This window comes from Nomascus leucogenys, chromosome 4 (assembly GCF_006542625.1).
Source record: "Nomascus leucogenys isolate Asia chromosome 4, Asia_NLE_v1, whole genome shotgun sequence".
Taxonomy (NCBI): Eukaryota; Metazoa; Chordata; class Mammalia; order Primates; family Hylobatidae; genus Nomascus; species Nomascus leucogenys.
Window position 1 is genome coordinate 29699669 of NC_044384.1, and position 12070 is coordinate 29711738.

At 46.1% G+C, this 12070-nt stretch overlaps 1 protein-coding gene across 1 annotated transcript in view; it reads left to right on the forward strand.

Moving 5' to 3' along the window:
* The window catches only part of MYO5B (myosin VB), a 403095-nt gene that overhangs the window by 198755 nt on the left and 192270 nt on the right, over nucleotides 1–12070 (forward strand). Inside the window, exons 6-8 of the mRNA XM_030810458.1 lie at nucleotides 3155–3298; nucleotides 5062–5143; nucleotides 10766–10873. Of these exons, the coding sequence (XP_030666318.1) occupies nucleotides 3155–3298; nucleotides 5062–5143; nucleotides 10766–10873 (334 nt within the window). The remainder of the gene's footprint in view (nucleotides 1–3154; nucleotides 3299–5061; nucleotides 5144–10765; nucleotides 10874–12070) is intronic.

Here is a 12070-nt window from a genome sequence, read left to right on the forward strand (position 1 = left end):
TTCTGAGAGGCTTCTCCCTGCTTTTACATAAAAAGATATAAGTGAGGATGTAATCCCGGCACTTTGGGAGCCCGAGATGGGTGGATCACAAGGTCAGGAGATCGAGACCATCCTGGCTAACACGGTGAAACCCCATCTCTACTAAAAAAAATACAAAAAAAATTAGCCAGGTGTGGTGGCAGGCACCTGTAGTCCCAGCTACTCAGGAGGCTGAGGCAGAAGAATGGCGTGAACCTGGGAGGCGGAGCTTGCAGTGAGCTGAGATCGTGCCATTGCACTCTAGCCTGGGCGACTGAGTGAGATTCTGTCTCAAAATAAAAAAAAAAAGGATATAGGTGAGGATTAATATCTATCTTTATCCTTTGACTTGATTTGGCTATTTGAGCCATGAGAAGTTGCCCACATGTGTGGTGGCTTTCTGTCTGGTAGTGAGTGGTTTGGAGGAGACAGAGTATGGAGGAGTGCTGTGATGCCATGTAGGTAGAATGAACGCAGACTTTGGATTCAGGTATATCTGAATTTCTGTCTTGGGGTTGCCACTTCCTAGCATGTGACCTCAAGCATGTGATTTGACCTTGCTAAGCCTAAGTTTTCCCATAAGTGTTGTGAAAGTTAGTAATGCCTATCTTGTAGGGTTCTTGGCAGCATTAAATGAGATTATAAGGGGCCCAGCCCAGGGCCTGGCTTATGTTGAAGGTCTGGGAAATGCTTTTTACCAACATTTTAGGAAATATAGCCTCCTTTTCCATTTTTCAAGTGGAAATTGGCTTACTGAAGTCTGGCAGTCTGCAGTTGTCCTGTGGGGCCTTAAAGGCTGAGACTCTTTGTGCAAGGAAAGTGGGTACACTGAGGCCTCTGCTAAGATGACAAGGTTTGTGGGTGCCAGGAGCGTGAGTCCCCATCGCCTTTGGTTGGAGGAAGCTGATGACATAAACTCTTCTAATTAGGTGACTGAGAGTTACATCAGGCTGGCCAGGCTGTAGCCTTGCCCTGACCTTGGGCATGTTCCAAGCACCAAGATGCCCTTCAGAGCAATCCAACATACCAAGGTTGTACTTTCTCCCCACACACTTCCTTCCAGAGGTATATACTGTGTCTGTAATGTATAGGTTGCTTTATACATTTTAAACCCTAAAGTAAAAAGTGTATATTGTGACTCCAACTGGTTTTTGCAAGACTTTGCAGTGGCAAGTTACGTGTGAGGACAAGGAGTCCAGTACTTATATTTCACAAGAGAAAAACTGAAACCCAGGTTCATTTACTCTTTCACTTACAAATTTTTGAGTGCTTACCATGTACTGGGTGCTAGAGAATCTGTGCTGAAGTAGATGTATAATCTTTGCCCTCATGAACACAGAGGGTTAACTGCATATGGGCTAAGGGGAAGAAAAGGGAAATGTAGGTCCTGGAAGAGCATATGGCAGGAGGTGCTCCCCTAGCCTCAGGATCAGGGAAGGCCTGCTTGCCTGAAGAAGTGACATCGATGCTGAGACCTGAAGGAAGATGAGTTGGCTAGGTGCAGGGAGCTGTGGGAAAAGAGGGAAGTACATATGGGAAGCTTGGGTGAGGGCAGAGAGAGCATAGGGCTTTGGAGAAAGAAAAGGAGAGTTAGGATTGTTAGAAGCCGGGACCAAGGGCAAGATTAGAGGCAGGGATGGGTTGGTTCCTGCCAAGCACATAAGCCATGCTGAGGATTTGAAAGTTTTATCTCAGAGGGCAGTGGAAGCCACTGAAGCGTTTTATAGAAGGAGTATAATAGGTTTACATTCTAGAGGAATCACCGTGGCAGTAGAGTGGAGAATTGACAGCAAGTAGAAGATGGGAGTGGGACCAGGGAGACCGTTGAGAGCCCATTGAAGTTGTTCAGGAAAGAGGTGACAATGTTTAGGCTAAGGCTATGGTAGTAGGATGGAAATAGGGACATTTTGACCCATTTGGAACTTGGCATCCTCTGTACTTGGAGGGTGGTGAATGGAGGCCAGTCCTGGGCTCAGCAGCTTCCCTGGTGCAGAGCTGGGCCTAGATTTCTGTGAGCAGGTGGTCGTATAACTCAGCGCCTCCCTCTACTCATCTCAGTAACAGCAACAGTTGTTCAGTAACAATTCAATGGCATGTTTTCAGGAGCATTAGTTATAGGTCAACTTTTTGACCTTTTGCTTCTCACTATTCTGCCAGCCTTGTCAATAATAGATGGCCACCAGGCATCATGGTTTTGGGATGTCAGGAGACACTAATAGTTCTTCTGCTTGTATTGGGCTGGGTGGGACTTGAGGGGTAGGTTGGGATTTTGGCTTTTCCTTCAACTTCTTTGTGCCTCAAATTTTCTAGACCACTGAGAATTTATAGCAGATGTTTTTCAAGTGTTTTATCCACCTAAAAATGTAAGCATGTGAAAGCAATTAAATATTAATGTATTCTTTACCAATGCATTGGCAACATGGTGTTTTATAGGAAGCAAATCTTCACACAATAAAATTAGTTCCATATCCACTCATTTTAAAAATTATCATCCAGTGTTTTGAACTGTAACCCTGATGCTGCAGAAGAAATACCAAGAGGGTCGATGGCTTCCTGAGGTGGGAAGGAGTGTCAATTTGTGGCCTATTGCTAGGAAGATATTATTTGTCAGTTGGGAGTGACATTTGACTGCCTACTCATGTAGAACTGATCAAAGTGTATTAAGTACAGGAAGGTTTGTTTTTTTCCAGAAAGTTCAGAGCTAGTGGGCACTGGTATTGTTTTAGTGGCTCAAGAATGTCACAGCTAAGGTCTCTGTGATTCTTTAGGCCTTTTCCTCATGGTTCCAAGATAACTGCTATAGCTGGTGCCATCACATGTGCATTCCAGGCAAGGAAGAAGGAAGAAGAGAAGAGGGACAGTGGGATGCACCTTCCATTGCACCTGGGTAGTCCCCTTTGAGGAGCCCACCAATGAACTCATTACTCTCATTGGCCATCCTCAGGAATAAGAGGCTGGAAAAAGAAGAGTTTCAAGTTTTTGTTTTGTTTTTTAGCTCAGTTCATTGTCATCCCAAGAACAGAGGGTTTCTGTAAGTAAGGAAGAGAAAGGGGACACATGCTGCCACAAACATACAATCCTGAAATCAAGAAAGCCCTCTTTTTTTTTCATACCTTTGTCTGTCTGGTCTGTGCAGGCCATTGGAAATGCTAAGACCACCCGCAATGACAACAGCAGCCGTTTTGGCAAGTACATCCAGATTGGCTTTGACAAAAGGTACCACATCATCGGGGCCAACATGAGGACTTACCTCTTGGAGAAGTCCAGAGTAGTCTTCCAGGTGAGTGGGAGGATTTGCGCCCTTTTGTGTATTTCTCATGGACAATTACCTTATTTCTGCTCCCTGCCCCACTCCCTGGGCCCAAAGAGAATCTCTCTTATGAGCCTGGAATTGAATGTAGTTGTTCTTTTGGTTCTTATCTTTTATCAGTAAGTGTTCATTCAGATGGTATAGGGATTAGATCTCAAAAACCTTTATACAGTACTGTTTTTAGATTCAATCAACAAACATCGAATGCCTATTATATGTTAGCTCTGTCCTAGACACCAAAGATACAGTAAAGGACAAGACAGACCTTTTCCTTATGGATTTTAAAGTCTTATCAGGGGAATGTCATAAACACAGAGTCTGGGTTTTAGGTTTCCCGAGAACTTCCTTATTTAGTAGGTTTAAAAAATAGATTATACTTGGCTACCTACTTTGTTTTCTTTTCAAATAAGTGGATGTCCCACTTTTTAAAAAAAACTATAAGTTCTGGGATACACGTACAGAACGTGCAGGTTTGTTACATAGGTATACACATGCCATGGTGGTTTGCTGCACCCATCACCTCATCATCTACATTAGGTATTTCTCCTAATGCTATCCCTCCGCTAGCCTTCCACCCACTGACAGGCCCCAGTGTGTGATGTTCCCCTCCCTGTGTCCATGTGTTCTCATTGTTCAATTCCCAGACGTCCCACTTTTCACCTGATTTGATTCTTCACTGTTCTTTGCTTACCTTTAATTTCCTCCTGCCAGCTACTGTTTGCCTCTTTGTAATCCTTTTCTCCCTCCACCCTGACTTTAGTGGGCTTGGTGCAACTCACAACGCCAACAAAAGTCCTCCTCCAGCAGCCTTTACCCTCCCATCACTGAACCAAGATGATGGTTCAGGTCCTGGTTTGAGTCTGTGGTGGACTCTTGCCTTGGGTTAAATGGCTTCCTGGTCATCATGCTTTAGCTGCCTTTAAGGAGACCTCAGAATCGCCTCAGCTATTTGTTTCTTGATGACATCTCCATGCTGATGCTTAGCAAACATCTAATGAATTTTTTAACCAGCTCCCCATGCTTTTGCCTGTGTTTTATCTGCACCTCACAGATTGGCTTGATAATCCCCGCATCCTGCTTTACACCACAGCCAAGGGAGCAGCTTGCTGGGTTGGGTGTGGGTCTGATGTCTTGCTCATGGCTCTTTCCTGCACACCCCTGGAGCTTCCTTCTTCCTTAGCTCTCTTTGCTCAGGCCTCCTGAATCCCCACCCCCACACCCACCCTACCGGTGTAAGGCCAGTCCAGCTGCAGGTGTTCCCCAGACATCCTGCCTCACTTGCGGGCCTTTCCTGTCTGCCCAGCCTGACCTGATGGGCAAGCACAGCTTCCACTTATCTCTGAGCCTCCCAGAGGAGAACGGGAGCTCACAGAAGGGAACTGACAATCTATGGGACATCAGCCAAGCAGCACAGAAGACTGAATAAGTACTTGTTGACTGACTGACTCACCATTTGTGAAGAGCAATGATATCCTATATAGAAGGAAAAAAGAAAATACATACATGCTTTTGCATAAGTCAAGACATATAAATCCTCAGGTTGGAAGAAGGCCCCATAAGAGTGAATAGAAAGTCGGAAAGTGGGAATTGAAGGTGGCAGAGGTGTGGAGGAAAACACTGGGAAGAGTGGGGGGCTCAGCCTTCACCACCTGGGGCACCCTGGGATTACAGTGGCAAGGGGAACGATCTTAGAGGTCACTGCCCTAAAACTGCTTCACTTCTTCCTCCTCCAGGCAGATGATGAGAGGAATTACCACATCTTTTACCAGCTCTGTGCTGCTGCCGGTCTTCCAGAATTTAAAGAGCTTGCACTAAGTAAGTCAACAGGTGCATGCCTATCCTCTGGGGTGGGCTACTGCTCCAGCGGGTGCACAGCTGGGGGCTTTGCTCAAAGCTGTCTGTCATGGGTTCTTGTTTCGGCTCTGCCTCTTATGTGGCCATAACCCCTGGGCCTCTCTAAATTTCACTGCCCAATTAGTAAAAGAGGGTTAATTGTACGCAGTTCACCTGGCACAGAAAGTGTATGAGAGGATAAGAGGCTGAGGTGGAAAAGTGTTTTGCATGGCATAGAAGTCTTTTCATGCTTTATTATTCTGAAAGATATGTTTGCACTTTAAGCATCATAGGAAATGTGTCCCAAACCTAAGAATCTAGAGATAAAAGTAATACACATCATATAATCATAACCAGCATGTTTTAACTCATAGTTAAAGATTGAGGCAAAGAGAAAGGGGTGAGGATAAAGCAGAGATAAAGCGGGGGTGGCTCTAGAGCCATATGGATGCAGTATGGCATGGCCCCAGAGGATAAGAGGGGGCTTTGGCATGTGAGACTCTGGACTGCCAGGCCGTCTGATCTCTCCTGGACTGGCATGGAAGCTTCTAGCACATCCTCACTGGAGGGAGAGAGATGGAGCAACCCAAAGTACCTCTCCACAAAAGCTGAAGGGATAAAGCACCTTGTTGTCATCCCCATCAGATGAGCACCACCCTTTGTTTCCACTCCTGCTGCTTCCTGAGGGGTGTTAGCAAGTTTCATTTGCTTTGAGGCTATTGATGTGGAGCCAGTGGAGTAGTGAGCAGGCTTTAGTTCTTGACTCCATACCACAGAGCAGCTCTCCTTGGGTCTGGAGCCTTTGGCCTTATGGGGTAATGACTGATTTTTGCTGCTGAGTCTTCAGGCATGTGTGTGTAAAGAGGGCAAGCCTCGAGCCCAGCAGCATCTTGGTGTCTGCCACGCTTCCTGCCATGCTTCCTGCCACGCTTCCTGTCCCTGTCCTGCTGTCTGTGTTTTGGGGGCATGTGGGGAGGTCCAATACTAGCAGATGGTATGAAGATCCAGGTGTCTAAACAGGGTAGTTGGTCTTTGTGCAGCTGTGCAAGAAACAGACTTCTGAGGCTTGGCTGTCCCTGATCCAAATCTTGGCCATCCTAAGGGTCCAACACCAGACCCACCTGTGCTCCCAGTAGCTGAAATCCATCAAGTGGTTTCAGCGCAAGTCTGCCCTTATAACTCCTACTTGCTCATGAATCCCCGCATCTTCAATGCTTGTACTGTGCAACTTAGCAATAATTCTTGCATTTGTTCATCAAACTCTATTCAGGCCATGTTAGGCCCCAGGGATGCAGCATTGAGCAAAATAGTTGTGGGTCCTACCCTGCTTAGCTTGTCAATTATGACACAGAGTGCTAAGTGCTATGCTGAAGGAAGCAGAGCTGAAGAGGTCTGGGAGGCTCCCCTGCCTCGGGAAGTAATATTTAAATTGGGACCCCAGGGAGAAAACTCTGGCTGACGTCCATTGTTAGTTTTGTCCTATTCTCCAGCTGGTCAGTGCTTGCAAGTCTGATTTTCCCAGGAACACGATGAACATGATAAAATCCTTGAGGACAAGGAGTGTGTGTTCCCTGCTAAGCAGAACAGGTGCTGAGCACTCTTTGCACACTGTCTTGAGCTGAAGCCTGTGGCTCTGAGGGTGGCTGTCAGTCTCAAGCAGCCAGGTATGCCTCCATGTTAGGGGCCACTGCCATCCTCCTCTTTCCTTCCCAGAGCTGAACATAGGCCTAGCAGGGCTTTTCAGGGCCAACTTGCAGGAGGTGAAATTTTTTTCCCTCAGGTCAGTTTTATAGAAAATAAACAAATACTGGCAAGACCCACCTGGATGATTTGGATCGCTTGTCCCAATTGTAATTCTAAGGTAATGGGGAAGAAATCCTCCTAAATTTCTTTTTCAGTTACATGAGTCACATTGAGGTTAAACATGATTTCCCCTTATTCCCTTCCTCTGCAAGGTGCATAGGCCCCAGGCTGCAGTGCTTGAAAACTACCCAATTTGATCAGTTTTTTTCCCCCACTCTTTCACCTTCATGTGCCCTCTGAGAATATTTTGGAGTGAAACAAGAGCCTTTGACGAGCGCTTGTGCTCTGGTGTCAGGCTGTCCTCGGCCTCATGGATGGATCAGCTGAGGGCCCTGCAGCTTGGCATTTAGGTCCACTAATAACCCTAGTCGAGTAGCTGAAAACAGCAAATACATGGACTAGCCAAGGGCTCTAAGTGAATATTTGGACCTGCTTCATATCCTTCTTCCTCCTCTTCACCCAAAACATGCAATTCAAATGCACACAAGTCTCTGCAAGACCCCTTGACTTGGCGTAAATTTTGTGCATTTGTCTGAGAATGGAGGGTGCAGATTTGCATCCAGTTGTCCACACTCTTCTTCTGCCCCATTGTTGGTGGGCCATTGCATTTAAAATGACCTCAAGAGGAGATTTTTTTTTAAAGTCTAATGAATAATTTGTTAAGGTGTGAATAAATGATGGTGAAAACCATACAGGCCAAGGTCAATACCCTAGAATAACCTCCTGGCCCTTTTGTGAAGTAGCTGCACTCTACCTTCCACTCACAGCTTATTTCCTCCCCATCTCTGTCTTTCAGATACACCAATTTCTGGTGGTACATCAGTTGTAATGGGCCCATTTTCCCTTAAATACAGCCTTTAGGGGATAAGGAGTAAATTCCTTTTCTTCTTTTTCATTTCCGTGGTTGTATGGATAGTTTTATAAACAACATCTCTGGCCTTGCATAGGTCAGAGCGTAGCCTCCCCAGGTGATGTGCAAGCCCATGACCATGGCCTTGGTGGTCCGGTGCTCTAATCACTGGGTTCACGTTCTCCTCTGTGTTCTGTTGACTGCCTGATCCAATCTCTGCCTGTTGAACTAGTTAATAGGAGGTTTGTGGTACATTTCTCCTTGGGAATTCGTGGTAAAGAGAGAGACCTAAACTGGAGGATGAGAGAAGTTGCTTTGGGATGGGATAGTCAGTGTTCAGCTTTATGGGCCTGAAAGGAGGGCTGAGATCCAGGAAAGCCAAGCAGGTGGGGGAAGACTGGGTCCTGTTTGGATGTATCTTATTAAGAGGGTCCAGAGAGTGATGTGACGGAGTTGATTGCAGACCTTAATGCATATGGAAAGATGATCATTTTGATTGGTTTCAGATCATTCAGTAGAAAATGCTGTAACTGACCCAGGTGGCCCCTGCAGTGACAAGCCTCAGCCTGAGGAAGTTGCCCAGCTGGGCTTGAGTTGGGGAACTGGGCCTGAGTTTGAGAACTGGGACCTGGGAAGGTGGGGTGTCTATCTGATTCATAGCAACATCAAGCAGTAGGGCCTTGGCTATTGACAATGAAAGGTCTTCGAAAGATGCTGAAAATGCCTTCCCTCCAATATGGAAGTCTAGTCTCCTCCTTTAGAGTCTCAGGTGACTCTTTCTGATGTGTTTGGCTGACACTTGATGATGAGTTAGTTTGTATTTGTGGCAAAATCATGAGATGCCATAGATAAATTGTCATTTTTCTACAATAGGGTAATCAAGTAATGGAATCCCAGGCCTGACCAAACCCTGGGTGACCCTGGATACCCCTTAAACCCCATGTTACTCAGTTTGCTTTTCTGAAAAATGGGAGTAAATAATATAGACAGTCTTCCTCGGTGGACACTGTAAAAATAATCAAATGAGATACTTTGAAAGGTGAGTGTAAAGGGAAAAAATAATTGGTACTTTTATTAAGCCTTTGAAACTGTTGTATTGCTCTGTGCCGGTGCTTGCTGAGTGATTAGGTAAGAAAGAGCTAAAATGCTATCTTCTGCAAAGATTTGATGTAGTTTTCCTCATTAAAATGTGCTTCTGCCGAGGCTGTGAGTGACCACAGGGCTGGAGTCCTTCCTCTCTCAGTTCAAGTGCCTTGGCCACTGGTCCTCAGAATTTGTTACTCCTCCAGGAAACCTTCACTCATAGAGTACAACTGATGTTCTGATTATTTGTGCCTGTGGGCAGGATCACCTGGTGGTTATAGTTCAGGTTGTGTAGTCAGACTGGGGTCTAGAGTTGAGTTCTGTCTCTCCTTGGCTAGGGCTGTCCATGTATGCATAATGGACTGGAGAAATAGGCAAAGCTCAGTATGGCTTGGAGCATAGGATGCAAGGTGGGAAATGGGGGAAAGTGAGGAAGGAGAGGTAGGCAGAGACCACTGAAGGCATGGACAGAGGGAAGAGCTGATGCATGATAATAAGGAAGCTGGTGTATCTGGAACATAGAGATGGGGAAGGAGTAAGCCATGAGTCTGGAGGGTATGCGGTGGCCACTTCACAAAAGGGCCAGGGGCTGTCCCAGGGTATTGACCTTGGCTTTGTGAGCAGTGGGACCTCTCAAAGGGCTTTTTAAGCAGAGGGGGTGGTATGATCAGACATACTAGCATTTTGGAGGTGGATTTGAAGGGACGGGTGCAGAAGCAGAGAGATTGGAGTAGTGTCTTTTTCAACAGTTCTGACAATGGAGCTGAAGGGCAATGGCAATCAGGATGGAGAAAGGAGAGACTTCAGAAATTCTTGAGATCAAATTGCAAGGACAGGTGTTGAAGGAGCATTGGGAGTTGCAGTGAAGCTACATCTAAACACCTTTAGCTGATGTGTTTCAGCCCTGCATGCTCAGGTCCAGGGAAAAGAATTTAGGGTTTTCAGGGAAGAGAGAACTCGGCCAGTGTCTCCTTTTGACGTCCTATCAAAACCAGACGTTATACACTTAGAACATGAAGTACCAGGCAGGATAGTACCAGGCAGGATAACCATACAAGATACTATATCTTGTGAAAGATTTAAGCAGTTTTTAAGGGTAACTTCGATTACATGCAATTGTTGCCTTAAATGCTCACTTTTAAGCCCTGCTTCCTCCTAAGCACTAATTCTGCCGTCCTCTTTGTAGGGCAGATACTACCCAGGGCTTGTTGCATTTGTGTCCTCTTCTAAGCTTGGCTCTGAATTTTAAGACACCACCTGGGCCCTTCCTTACCAGCTGTCCCCTAGGCTGTTACCAGAGGCCTGGCTGAAGAAGAATTAAGCTGGGGGATGACAGCAAACATGTAAGGGTATCAACCTGCATTTGTGCACGTGCCCAGAAAGTTCAGGTGTGCCCAACTTTGCAAAACAAGTGAACAAAAACACTCTGTCACCTCGGGCACATCACTGTTCCTCATTTGTCAAATAAGCTTGTCAGACTGAGATTATGTAAGTCATGGAAGTCTGGTTCTAGGGTGGAGATACATTTTACTTGTATCAGATCTTTTTAAAAATGAATCTGTGATGAATCCTATTAAATTGAACTGTCTGTGACGTATATGCCTTTTGTGTTAACATATGTTTCCCATGCCAATTTTACATAAATACAGCAGCACATTTCTGTCAGTGTCGTATAATTTTCTGGTACTATTCAGTTTTCTCTCCCATTTGCCATTGTGGATAAAGACTATTTTAAAGAGTTTCACATCCAGCTGGGCCTAAAATTTGGTCTGGGATAGCATGCTAACGGAGTAGAATTTTCATGGGTCATGATCTGTGGGATGAAGTGTCCTCCAGTGCCTCATGCCTTATTTCCTCGCCCCCCACAGCAAGTGCGGAGGACTTTTTCTATACATCACAGGGAGGAGACACTTCTATCGAGGGTGTGGACGATGCTGAGGACTTTGAGAAGACTCGACAAGCCTTCACACTCCTCGGTAAGGAGCTTCTGAGTTGGGGAAGCAGGCCCCAAGGGCTGATGGCATGGAGGGTAGAATGCAAGGTGATGTCCCACTGTGCTTGCCAGCAACCTGCAGGAGCTAACGGGAGATGCCCTCTTGCCCCTGGTGAATGTCATCTTACTCTCTTACCCATCCCAACCCTCAGGCTCTAGAACTTAAAATTTGGAGCTTCATTGCCTTTTAAAAAATAAGGTTATGAGAGTCCCTCTCCCAGGCACTGTGCAGTGTCCCTTTCCACCGTGCAGGCTGTTGGAACCAATGGAGGCAAAGCAAGTGTAGCCACGTCTTCTCGTGCTGTGGTCTGGGCTCAGTGTGCTCTAGCAGGAAGAACACAACGTTGCGCCCACCCGGTGCACCTGTGCACCATAGCATGAAATCAGAGTTGGAAGCAGGCTGTGAAGGTCTGGCAGCTGCATCACACATACAGCGTTAATTCTGTCAGCTCTGTTTCCATATAGAGCTTTAGCTTTGGAATCCTTCAAACAAGAAGTTCTCTGTCCTTCAGGGGCATAAGGGGACAGTAGGACTGGAGGAAATTGCCCTGCTCCCCTGCCACTTTTGGGGGAGAAGCGGTAAAGTGAAGGTAAGCCTTTCTCAGTTGGGAATTTGAAGTGTTAAATTCCTGGGAACTGCAGCCAGAAAAAGGAAAGCTCGAGAAGTCAGCCTGAAACCCCAAGTGGTACAGGATGGCGCTTGTGTCTTCCCCAGCCCCTTCTCTGAAAGAGAGAACATTTGGCTTCTGAGCCATGTGACTAACCCAGAGCAGCATTTAGGTTCTTTGGAGGTCAGGGAAGTTCTAGCCAATGTCCAAATAAACATGGTCAAACAGGACACACCCTAACCTCTCTATGGGGAGGCAACCAGACCCTTATTTGCCACGCTCCCAGAGCCAGTCAGCTCTCTGGGAAATTGGTACGTAGTTCATGGGTACAAAAGACAAACCCTATCTATCAGTCAGGAGACACAAACCACACTGGTTATTCCAAAATAGAAAAATTAATATAAACAATTGTTAACTACAGCAATAGCAGGTGATTGACTACAAAAGGGATAAACGAGGACTTTATAGAGGGTCCAGAAGTAGAAGGTACAAAAGAACAGCTGCTATCCCTGGCTGGGGCAGAGGTGGAGCGGTGGGGAAGAACAGCCAATAAAGGTAGGAGAGGCCTCCAC